The following is a 13,117-nucleotide window of genomic DNA, read 5'->3' as shown; positions in this document are numbered from 1 at the left end:
GCTCCAAGGAGGAAGATTAAGAACCAATGTCAGGAAGTATTTCTTCACGGAGAGAGTGGTGGATGCCTGGAATGCCCTTCCGGAGGAAGTGGTGAAGTCAAAAACTGCGAAGGACTTCAAAGGGGCGTTGGATAAACACTGTGGATCCATCAGGTCTAGAGGAAGCGTATAAAGAAGAGGCAGCAAAACACTGCACGGAGAGGCAGTAGCCACAGAGGCATTCACGGAGCGGGATGCCAGTGGCCAGTGGTTGGTGTTCCACCTTCACGGAGCGGAAGGATGGAGGGCTGCCATCTCCAAATTAAAAAAAGAAAAAAAAACAACAAAAAAACAGGGATGGGTTCATGGGCTATAGGTATTACCAATTATTAGGCTTATTCAATTACCAATTATTAGGCATTTCAATATTAGATGATAGTTAATGTGACTTTCAAGGCATACTTCACTTTCAATGCATATCCAGCATAGCTCTCTGCTACATCGGCAGGGGAGAAGAAAAACTAATACTTCACGCATATCCAGCATTGCTCTCTGCTTCAAAGGCAGAGAGCTATGCTGCTGCTTAACCAACTAATCAAACTTAATATTTCACTTGGAAGCAGCTCCATCACTGCTCTCTCCATTAATGGTGGGGGTGAAAAGGAAATAGAACCTAAGGTTACTAAGAGCCAAGAGAAACAGATAAGTATGAGAAAAAAGAAGTGTGAAGCTTGCTGGGCAGACTGGATGGACCGATTGGTCTTCTTCTGCCGTCATTTCTATGTTTCTATGTTTAAAACAATGCTTCAAATTCTACGAGCAAGAAAAGCCTTGGCACAAATCCTTATGCAGCTTATGCAGGAACCCAAGGTCTTCCCAGAAAGGCATTTATCTCTTCAGTCCGAACAGGAAAAACTTGCAGAATACCCTTTTCTCACTCTAAATTACTCACTAGTTGCAGGCTTATGAAAGGCAGTCCTTTCCCAGATTCTTCCTTAGTCCATCCTTCACCACTCAGAGAGCACTTTCTCCTATGGATCCAATGGACCCCAGAAGAACCCAGCCCCTTGGTTGCTCTCTCTCGGTGACTTTAAGATACCTCTCAATTTTTTTCTTCCCCCTAGTGACTCATTGAGTTACCATTTATAGTGGTAGTCTACTGATTCACCCTTTACAGGATAGACCCTCTTGTCACTCTTACATAACCATGACTCCATTGAACTTTCCATCTCTGGAATATTTCTAATATTGCATAACAAAGCCAACAGGCTTTACATAATACTAAAAAAATATCATCATCTAATTGCCTGGGAATGCAACTTAAACCAGACCCTCACCCCCACCTGTTAGTCTTACATAATTCCAAAATTAGAACCCAGATAAAAAATCAGCTAAGTTGCTCATTCACATGTGTTTTGGATCATGCTGTCTACCAATTATAAAAGGAAACGTCATAAGTTATATCATTTGTGGGATACTTTCTATATTTCTCTCATCTTGTCATTTACCCTTTAATTTAACAAATATCATATTTGAAACAGATTTTAAGTGGCTGTTAACAGAAATATGGAACTTACTGCTTGTTGCACTGGACCCATCGATTTCCATCCTTCCCACAGTTTCCTCTCTCAGAGCCTTCGGTATTAAGCTTCTCATAACAGAATTTGTCAGACCCGGCAGCTTCTGTTGGAAAAGACAGCAAAGAAGCCTGAGAAATTAAAATGCACTCTTCTTGAAAATTAGAGACTGGATAAAGCTATGCAGTTCAGCAAGCAATGTATTTTTTTTTTATTTCAAGACATCAGAGAGCAGCTGGGTGAGGATGAGACAAGGAAGGAGCAGGGCCAATCATGTTTCAGCACTTTTACAACCTGCCTAACTCAACTGGTAGCTGCATGGATTGATTACCTTATTATTTTTTTTAGGTGAAAGTGAAACTAAGAGCACTGAACAGTCACCATTTTGTTCAGCCATTCCATATTGGATAGAGTGGGAAAACAGAGATTCTCCAGTTCCTAGCTTTAAAACTTAAAGAAATGATTAGAAAACAAAATTTCATTTACAGGAAAAAACAAAGTGTGCTTTGAGCCACTAACACTGTGCTTAATTTTGACTCTCAGAGAACGAGTCCAATCTCTGGAGGCTAGGAGTAGCAGACCTGGAGGAGCTGTGGCAGACAGATAGGTACACTGATGAAACCTTCAGGGACATAATAGCCAAGTCCCAAATCCAGTCTGGCAGCCCAGATGCAGCCTTATATCAGAAAGGTCTCCTGGTTGGAGCACATCACCCTGGTGTATCAGGAAGTGATCCTGTAGCAAGGATCTGCTCTCCAGTTAATGCACTATCCTCCTGCACTGAGGACGAGTTTCTCAGGGCTACTGCCTAGGAAGGAAGGTTAGGTCGGCCATCATAGTTGGTGATTCGATTATTAGAAATGTAGATAGCTGGGTGGCTGGCAGATGTGAGAACCGCCTGGTAACTTGCCTGCCTGGTGCGAAGGTGGCAGATCTCACGTGTCACCTAGATAGGATTTTAGACAGTGCTGGAGAGGAGCCGGCTGACATGGTTTATGTGGACACCAACAACAGAGGAATATGTGACAGAGAAGTTCCGGAAGCCAAATTTAGGATTTTAGGTAGAAAGCTGAAATCCAGAACCTCCAGTGTGGCATTCTCTGAAATGCTCTCTGTTCCAAGTACAAGTCCCCAGAGGCATGTAGAACTCTAGAGTCTCAATGTGTGGGTGAGTCGATGGTGCAGGGAAGAGGGAGTTTGTTTTGTAAGGATGTGGGCAACCTTTTGGGGAAGGGGGAGACTTTTTCAAAAGGACCAGCTCCACCTTAAACCAGAGTGGAACCAGGCTGCTGGTGCTAACTTTTACAAAGGAGATAGAGCAGCATTTAAACTAGAACAAGGTGGAAACGAGAAAATCACTCAGCAGTGCATGGATTGGAGGATGGTATCTTCGAAGGATACTAATGAAACAGGAAAGCTAGGGCATTCCAACAGAGAGGTTCCAATAAAAGCAAAGGTAGTCCATTCCTGAATGGAATAAACGGCTGCTTCATGGAGAAATTGGCTCAGGAACCAATGAGAGAGGGAGCTATTTTAGATTTAACTCTTAGTGGAACGCAGGATTTGGTGAGAGAGGTAACGGAGGTGGGGCCATTTGGCAATAGTGACCATAACATGATCAAATTTGAACTAATGACTGGAAGGGGGACAATATGTAAATCTACAGTTCTAACACTACATTTTCAAAAGGGAAACTGATAAAATGAGGAAAATAGTTAGAAAAAAAACTGAAAGGTACAGCTGCAAAGGTTAAAAGTGTACAACAGGCGTGGATATTGTTTAAAAATACAATATTTGAAGCGCAGTCCAGATGTATTCCACACATTAAGAAAGATGGAAGGAAGACAAAATGATTACTGGCATGGTTAAAAAGTGAGGTGAAAGAGGCTATTTTAGTCTAAAAAACATCCTTCAAAAATTGGAAAAAGAATCCATGTGAAGAAAATAGGAAACAGCATAAGCATTGTCAAGTTAAGTGTAAAACATTGATAAGGCAGGCTAAGAAAGAATTTGAAATGAAGTTGGCCATAGAGACAAAAATTCATAATAAAAACTTTTTAAAATATATCTGAAGCAAGAAACCTGTGAGGGAGTGAGTTGGACTGTTAGATGACCGAGAGGTTAAAGGGGCTCTTAGGGAAGATAAGGCCATCGCAGAAAGACTAAATTAATTCTTTGCTTCTGTATTTACTAATGAGCATGTTGGAGAGATACCGGTTCTGGAAATGACTTTCAAGGGTGATGAGTCAGATGAACTGAACCAAATCATTGTGAACCTGGAAGATGCAGTAGGCCAAATTGACAAACTAAAGAGTAGCAAATCACCTGGACCGCATGGTATGCATCCCGGGGTTCTGAAGGAACTCAAAAATGAAATTGCAGATTTATTAGTTAAAATTTGTAAACTATCATTAAAATCATTCATTGTATCTGAAAACTGGAGGGTGGCCAAGATAGCCCCAATATTTAGAAAGGGCTCCAGGTGTGATCCAGTAAACTATAGACAGGTAAGCCTGACTGCAGGGCTGGGAAAAATTGTGAAAACTCTTATAAAGATCAAAATCACAGAGTATATAGAAAGACATGGTTTAATGGAACACAGCCAGCATGGATTTACCCAAGGAAAGTCTTGCCTCAGAAATCTGCTTCATTTTTTTTGAAGGGGTTAATAAAAATGTGGATAAAGGTGAACCAGTAGATGTAGTGTATTTGGATTTTCAGAGGGCGTTTGACAAATTCCCTTATGAGAGGCTTCTAAGAAAACTAAACAGTGGGATAGGAGGCAATATCCTTTTGTGGATTACAAACCAGTTAAAAGACAGGAAACAGAGTAGGATTAAATGGTAAATTTTCTCATAGGAGAAAGGTAAACAGTGGGGTGGGCTCAGGGATCTGTACTTGGACCAGTGCTTTTCAATATATTTATAAATGATCTGGAAAGGGATACAATGAGTGAGGTAATCATATTTGCAGATGATATTATTCAGAGTAGTTAAATCACATGTGGATTGTGATAACTTGTAGGAGGACCTTGCAAGACTAGAAGATTGGGCATCCAAATGGCAAATGAAATGTATGTGGACAAGTGGAAGGTGATGCATACAGGGAAAAATAACCCATGCTCTAATTTCACGATTTTAGATTCCATATTAGGAGCTACCACCCAAGAAAAAGATCTAGGCGTCATAGTGGATATTACATTGTAATCATTGGTTCAGTGTGCTGCGGCAGTACAAAAAAAAGCAAAAATGTTAGGAATTGGTAGGAAGGGAATGGTGAATAAAATGGAAAATGTCATAATGCCTTTCTATTGCTCCATGATGAGACCGCAACTTGAGGACTGTGTAACATTCTGATTGCCGCATCATAAAAAAAGATATAGTTGCACTGGAGAAGGTACAGAAAAGGGCAACCAAAATGATAAAGGGGCTTCCCTAAGAGGAAAGGCTAAAGATGTTAGGTTGTTCAGCCTGGAGAAGAGATGGCTGAGGGGGAATATGATAGAGGTCTATAAAATCATGACAGGTCTGGAATGGGTAAATGTGAATTGGTTCTTTACTCTTTTGGATAATATAAGGACTAGAGGGCATTCCATAAAGTTAGCAAGTAGCACATTTAAAACAAATCAGAGAAAAATCTTTTTCGCTCAACGCACAATTAAGTTTTGGAATTTGTTGCCAGAAGATGTGGTTAGGGCAGTTAGTGTAGCTGGGTTTGGATAAGTACCTGGAGGAGAAGTCCATTAACTGCTATTAATCAAGTTGACTTAGGAAATAGCTACTGCTATTACTGGCATTAGTAGTATGGGATCTACTTAATGTTTGGGTACTTGCCAGGTACTTGTAAACCTGGATTGACCACTGTTGGAAACAGGATGCTGGGCTTGATTGACCCTCAGTCTGATTCAGTATGGCAACTTCTTATGTTCTTATATTTTATAACATGAAGGTAGGGCTATCACTGTAGCGATACAACACCAGTGGCTACAGGAAAGATAGATTCTTTCTACAGCCTGTGTAGTTTTTGCACACCTGCAATACTCAGAGGCAGTTTCCTGCTGTCTCTGTAAATGAGTTAGTGTGACAGTGTAGTGTATTATTCTTGTATGTATACCGTGCACTGATTTTGATTATTGAGTGTGGAGCTGAAATTAGATTCCACAGGCTAATTAATTTACCTGCAGAACAGTTAAGGAAGAGGCAGGGACTTTGGTAGGTCTTTCTAATTTCTTTCAAAAGGTACCAGAAATACCCAACAGCTGAAGGATGACCAGAAAACATCGTATCAATAAAGCTGTTGTCACTGTTACCACTTCTATTGTTGTCCAGACAGATGTCCTGATCCACAGTGAGGATCTGGTTCAGTGTGAAGCATGTCTGCAGATCATGCCTTCAGGAAACATGTGGCAGGACTCAGTGAAGAGGTGGCAAAATTGAGAATGAGTACTTGATGCTAATCAAAGCATCAAGGATGGAAAACTCAAGCAGAGGGGAAGTTGAAACTTGATTTCAAAATGAAAGCTGGACCCAGATTACCACAGCTACAAGACCCTACATCCCGACTCTTAATTTCTTCAAGCTGAAGAATCGGTATGCAGCTCTGAATGCAGAGGAGAATAATCCAACCTAGGATGAGGAGGAACTGAAACTTGCCAATCCAAAGCTGTGGGGGGAGGCAGAGGGTAATGGTGGTTGGTGACTCACTTCTGAGGGGAATAGAGACATCCATCTGCCAACCAGATATAGTGTCCTGAGAAATGTGCTGTCTCCTGGGTGACAAAATACAAGATATTACAGAGAGGTTGCCTAAATCCTCAAGCCTACTGACTACTATCCAAATGGGCTCGTCCATGCTGGGATGAATGGTCATGCAAGTACAGATCATATCAAAAGTGACTTCATGGCTCTGGGAGAGAGGGTAAAGTATAGGTGCACTGGTGATATTCTCTTCCACCCTTCCAGTCAAGGATAAAGGCCCAGGCAGGGAAGCTTACATTCTGGAGAAGAAGGAAAAGCTGCATAGATGGTGTTGACAAGAGCGTTTCGGCTTCCTGGACCATGGGATAATGTTTCAAGGCAGAGAATGGTCCACCTGTTGAAGAAAGGGGGCAATGTCTTCCAACATGACTGGCAAACCTACTGAGGAGGGCTTTAACTTAGGAGCATCAGGGATGGGTAAACAAAGTCCTTGGATAAGTAAACCATTAAATATTTGTCTAGAAAAGGGGAAAAAAGAGAAAAAATCTTGAAAGTTATGTACCCTGAAATAAAGTCCTGAATCTAGAGGCAGTTATGGAAAAGATGGCTTGGATATAGTGGATTCACAGAGATGTAGTATACAGAAAACCATGACTAGGATATAGTTTAACCAGGCTACAATATATTCAGGAAGGACTGGGTAGGAAGAAAGGGAAGAAGCATTGAAATATTAAAGCAAATAACTGCAGGGCTTATGAGGTAACGAGGAGGCACGCTAGGTTAATCTGGAAAAAAGGAATGGAACAGCTAATTATATTGATGTAATATACAGATCTCCATGACAGACAGAAGAAATTGATAGAGATTAAACAGAGGATAGATGAGGTGAGAAAAGGAGGTGCTATTACTAGGGGATTTCAATCTGCCAGATGTTGATTGGGAGATTCCAGCTATGGTGTCTTCAAGAAGCAGGGAGATCCTGGAATCTCTGCAGGAACAACTATTTCATCTACTGATAACATAACCCACATGGGAGGCCACAATACTAGACCTGGTGCTTCCCAATGGGGATTGTGTTTATGTTACAGTGGATGATTACCTTGGATCCAGTGATCACTGGATGTTGTATTAGAGTGTAGCAAATGAAGGTTCATTCAAAAGCAAGGGTCCTAGACTTCAAGAGAACTTTGTAAAATGGGGAAGAACCTCAAGGAGTCAGCTGGATGGTAAAGTCTAGGGGAAGCAGAAGAGCAGTAGACAAAACTAAGAGGAGATATAAGGGCAACTAATTTTTTTGGTAGGAAAGGAAAGAGAAAAAAGGCTACTATGGTTTTCTAAAGAAGTAGCTGAAAAGGTAAGGAAAAAAGGTTAGCATTCATAAACTACAAGAGATCTTGGAGAGGAGGAGACAAGACAATAATATCTTGAAAAGTGAAGAGAAGCTGGGAAAGTAGTCAGGAATGCAAAGATTCAAATGGAAGCAAAATAGTAAATATGGTAAAACAGGTAGACAAGACTTCTTTCAGCTACATCAGTGATAAGAGGAAGTGCAATAGTGACATCGTGAGACTCAGAGGTGAAGGGGAGGAATATATAGAAGCTGAGGAGGAAAAAGAAAAATTGCTTAACAAATATTTCTGTTTGGTGTTCACTGTGAAAATGCCAGATGCAGGACCACATTAAAAAAACACAAAAGACTGGAAGTGAAGTAAACCTCAATTGGTTTTAAGAAAAATGTATTTGAGATGATCTAACTAAACTTAAAGTTGATAAAGCGATGGGGCCAGATGGGATACATCCGAGTGTATTAAGGGAACTTACGAAATTCTGGCAGCTCCACTGGCTGACCTTTTCAATGCATCTTTAGAACCAGGAGTAGTTCTGGAGGACCGGTGACAAGTGACAAGTGGATATGGTTCCTGTTCACAAAGGTGGAAGTAAGGATGGGGCTGGGAAAAGTGCAGTTTATGGAATCCAATGGATTGCAAGATCTAAGGCAGCAAGGTTTTTTTTTTTTTGGTTTTTTTTTTTTTTTTACCAGAGTAGGTCTTGTCAGATGAATATGATCAATTTCTTTGATTGGGTGACCAGAAAGATGAGTCGGGGGAGAGCACTACATGTAGTGCATTTGGATTTTACAAAGAACTTTAACACAATTCTGCATAGGCGACTTAGAAATAAAGTTAGTGTCCCTGGAATGGGCCCTGAAGTGACTGACTGGGTTAGACACTGGTTGAGTGGGAGACAACAAAGGGTAATTGTAAATGGGAGTTTACTCCAAGGAGGGGGGTGTTACTAGCAGTTTCTCACAGGGATCAATCCTTGGACCAGTATTTTTTTTATTTTTTTTTTTAACATATTTGTAAGGAAAGACTGTTGGGAAAGATTTGACTATTTGCTGATAATACAAAATCTGTAACAGGGTAGACAGCCAGGAAGGTGTGGAAAACATGAGGAGGGATCTAGCAAAGTCAAGAAATGGTTTAGGGCCTGGCAGCTAACATTTAATACTCAAAATTGCAGTTATGTATTTAGGAATCAAAAACCCAAGGGAGAGGTATAGTATAGTGTGTCTTAAAAGGGTGAAATTTTTCTAAGCAAGAAAGAAGAGTGAGATCTGGTTGATAGTATTTGATGATCTTAGGGTGGCCAAATAGGCGAATAAGGTGACAGCAAAAGTCAGAAAAATGCTTGGTGATATTGCCCCTGTAACGGTCTAAAGTATATAAGGACATACTTAAAGATCTGAATATGTATATTCTAGAGCAGTGGTTCTCAATAGGTATGTCGGGACACACTAGTGTGTCGCAAAGTCCCAGGTGTGTCGCAGAGCCAGCACAAGGCTGATCTTTCTTCATCAGTCTGGGCAGGAGTTGGCTGACTTCTCTTTTACTGGGAATGATAGGAAGCTACTCTTGTTTCCTTTTCCTCTTCCTGGTGAGTGGGAAGTTGTTCCTTCCTCCTTCACCCAGATCAAAGTACAATTATCACCAACTCCTGTTCAAATGAGCCCAGCAGGACACCAGTTTTATCTTCCTCTGTCTGGCCTGGCAGTGAGGCTGCTGATGCCCTCTTCATCCCATGGGGCCTGAATGTGAAAACAGGAGCATAAGGGAGAAAGATGCGTGTTCTGTAGATCCGCTGCTGCTGCCTCATCTTCCTCTCCTCATACTTCCTGCTTTCATCTGCTGTTGATAAAGCGGGAGGGAGACTCTGGATTGGAGAAGTCTTTTCTCCTGGCTGGGAGTCAGAAGGAGGGGGAAATGTACTGGGCAGGAAGGCAAGGGGAAGATAGGAAGTCAGGGATGGGGAAAGAAGGTTGGGGTTGCTGGGTAGGGGGAGGCAGAGGGAGGGGTTGGGGGCTGCTGGGCAGGGAAGAGAGATGGACGTGGAGAGATAGAGGTGTGGCGAGCTGGGATGGGGAGAGGGGAGCGGGGGATGCTGAGCAGGCAGGGGTAGGAAAGAGGTGGTCAGAGGTATTCTGGGTAGGGAATGGGAAAGGGAAGGACAGAAAGAGTTGAACAGGGGAGACAGGGAGCACGGGGAAGAGGATGTGGGATAGGGGTGTCGAATGCTGGATAGGGATATGAGCATGAGAAGGGATTATTGAGTAGTTGGGAGAAGTGAGGGGTGATGGGAGCATAGAGGGAGTGACTGGGTACAAGGGCCATACTATGTCAGTTTTGAAAAATTGCATTTCTTCTCTTTGAAATTTGTTTAGTGTAGGAGGAATGTTGAGATTACTTACCTGATAATCTCCTTTTCCTTAGTGTATGCAGATGGACTCAGAAAAAGTGGGTATAGTGTGCTCGTGCTAGCAGTTGGAGACTGATCTGACGTCAGCACGGGTACATATACCCCCACAGGAAGTGAAGCACCTCAGTAATCTTCCTTGCAAAAGCTGTTATGGATATATGTGTACTGACCGATCAATGAATTAGTGAAACAGGATTCCCCTGACCGATTGACAGTAGCTGGAGCCCGCCAGCGCTTTCAACCGGAAGGTGTCGACACCTGGTAGAGTGGACGCTCTCGTGTAAGAAATGACGTGTCTTACCTGGAAGTGGCGAAAACCCATGTATACTGGCAGCCGGGCGGGATGGTGAGTCCATCTGCATACACTAAGGAAAAGGAGATTATCAGGTAAGTAATCTCAACATTTCCTAGCGTGTAGCAGATGGACTCAGAACAAGTGGGATGTACAAAAGCTACTCCCGAACTGGGCGGGAGGCTGCCTGAGGACTGTGTAGGACTGCCCTCGCAAATGCTGTGTCCTCCCTGGCCTGGACATCCAGACGGTAAAATCTGGAAAAGGTATGGAGGGAGGACCATGTCGCCGCCTTACATATCTACGCGGGCGACAGCATCCTAGATTCTGCCCAAGAGGCCGCCTGCGCTCTGGTGGAATGAGCCTTGACCTGCAGAGGTGGTGACTTCCCGGCCTCTACGTAGGCCGCTCTGATAACTTCTTTGATCCAGCGGGCTATGGTGGGCCGAGAGGCCGCTTCCCCTTGCTTCTTCCCGCTGTGAAGAACGAACAGATGGTCCGTCTTTCGTACTGCTTCTGTCTTTTCCAGGTATCTGGGCAGCAATCTGCCAATGTTGAGATGGCGTAGCAAACGTCCTTCTTCTGATTTCTTCAAACCCGCCGTGGTTGGCAAAGATATGGTTTGGTTGAGGTGAAATTGTGAGACTACTTTAGGTAAGAAAGAGGGAACCGTGTGAAGATGGATAGCCTCTGGAGTGATTCTGAGAAAGGGATCACAACAGGACAGCGCTTGTAGCTCTGAGATGCGGCGTGCGGAACACACTGCCAGCAAGAACACCATCTTCAAAGTTAGCGAACAGAGAGACAGGCCCCGAAGGGGTCTGAAGGTGGACCCAGCGAGGAAATTCAAAACTATGTTGAGGTTCCACAGGGGCACCGGCCACTTCAGTGGCGGACGAATGTGCTTGACTCCTTTCAGGAAGCGGGAAACATCTGGGTGCGTGGCAATGGTCTTGCCGTCCCTCCTGGGACCGTAGCAAGACAGCGCAGCCACCCTAACCTTGATGGAGCTTAGGGAGAGACCCTTCTGAAGCCCATCCTGCAGGAAATCGAGAACAATAGGGATTGTGGTCGCATGTGGATTGGTGCGATGAGCGTCGCACCAGGCTTCAAATACTCTCCAGATCCTTATGTAGGTGAGGGATGTGGAAAACTTGCGAGCTCGGAGGAGTGTATCTATCACCGGCTCCGAGTAACCTCTTTTCTTCAGTCTAGCCCTCTCAATGGCCAGACCGTAAGAGAGAATTGAGCCGGATCCTCGTGGAGGGTGGGACCTTGACGAAGCAGGTCCCTGAGAGGAGGCAGGGGAAGGGGCTCCCCTGTCAGTAGTCTTCTCATGTCCGCGTACCAGGGTCTTCTTGGCCAGTCTGGTGCTACTAGAAAAACTAGGCCTCTGTGCCTCTGAATCTTGTGTATAAGGGCGCCCAGCAGGGGCCATGGCGGAAAGGCGTATAGCAGGGTCCCTGGAGGCCATTGCTGAACCAGGGCGTCGATCCTGTGAGAGAACGGATCTTGCTTGCGGCTGAAGTATCTGGATACTTGAGCATTGGACCTGTCCGCTAATAGGTCCATGTCTGGAGTCCCCCACTTATCCACAATCATCTGGAAAGCTGTGGGGGACAGCTGCCATTCTCCCGGATTTAGGCTTTCCCTGCTGAGGAAGTCTGCCGCGGTGTTGTCCCTTCCGGCAATGTAGACGACGGAGATGTCCTGGAGATTTGCCTCTGCCCAAGCCATCAGCGGGGCTATCTCTAGGGACACCTGTTGGCTTCTGGTTCCGCCCTGTCGGTTGATGTATGCCACTGTGGTGGCGTTGTCGGACATCACTCTGACTGCTCTGTTCCTCAGTCTGTGAGCAAATCGCAGGCAGGCTAATCGGACTGCCCGTGCCTCTAGACGGTTGATGTTCCACCCAGACTCTTCTCTGTTCCACTGCCCTTGGGCGGTGAACTCTTCGCAGTGTACTCCCCATCCGCTCAGGCTGGCATCTGTGGTGAGCAGAGTCCACGTGGGGGAGGACATCTTCGACCCCCTGCTCGTGTGGTTGGACTGCAACCACCACCGAAGCTAGGTCCACAGTCTGGCTGGTAGAGATAGATGCACGGAGTAATTCCGGAAGCGTGGGCTCCATCGAGAGAGGAGGGAGCGTTGTAGTGGTCTCATATGGGCTCGCGCCCATGGTACCACTTCCAGGGTGGATGCCATGAGACCGAGAACCTGCAGATAGTCCCAAGCTATGAGCCGGCTGGCTCCCAACAAGGACCGTAGAAGCGTCTGGACTTTTAACCTTCTCTTGGTGGTGAGGCTGACTTTGTCTGCCTGGGTGTCGAACTGGACTCCCAGGTATTCCAGTGATTGGGAAGGCTGTAGGCAGCTCTTGTTTAGGTTGACTACCCATCCCAGGCTTTCCAGCAGGGAGATCACTCTGTTGGTTGCCCGATGGCTCTCCTCTCGGGATTTTGCCCTGATCAGCCAATCGTCTAGGTAGGGATGGACAAGGATTCCTTCCCGTCTGAGCGCCGCTGCCACCGCTACGATCAACTTGGTGAAGGTCCGCGGCGCCGTGGCTAACCCGAAGGGCAAAGCCCGGAATTGGAAGTGTCGTCCCAGAACCTTGAAGCATAGGTAGCGCTGATGATCCCGATGGATCGGGATATGCAGGTAGGCTTCTGACAAGTCTAAGGCCGTGAGGAATTCCCCTGGCTGTACTGCAGTCTTGACTGAGCGCAGAGTTTCCATGCGAAACCTCGGGACCCTTAAGTAACGGTTGACTGACTTGAGGTCCAATACGGGCCGGAAAGTGCCCTCTTTCTTGG

The 13,117-nt window shown here is 44.8% G+C and overlaps 1 protein-coding gene across 1 annotated transcript in view; it reads right to left on the bottom strand.

The window, feature by feature from the left end:
- The window catches only part of ADAM23 (ADAM metallopeptidase domain 23), a 600,522-nt gene that overhangs the window by 187,237 nt on the left and 400,168 nt on the right, over positions 1–13,117 (bottom strand). Inside the window, 1 exon segment of the mRNA XM_029606344.1 lies at positions 1,557–1,662. Within this exon segment, the coding sequence (XP_029462204.1) occupies positions 1,557–1,662 (106 nt within the window).

The sequence above is a fragment of the Rhinatrema bivittatum genome, chromosome 6 (genome assembly GCF_901001135.1).
Source record: "Rhinatrema bivittatum chromosome 6, aRhiBiv1.1, whole genome shotgun sequence".
NCBI classification, from domain to species: domain Eukaryota; kingdom Metazoa; phylum Chordata; class Amphibia; order Gymnophiona; family Rhinatrematidae; genus Rhinatrema; species Rhinatrema bivittatum.
Note: the sequence above shows the minus strand (reverse complement) of the source record. Positions and strands in the feature narration are given on the sequence as shown.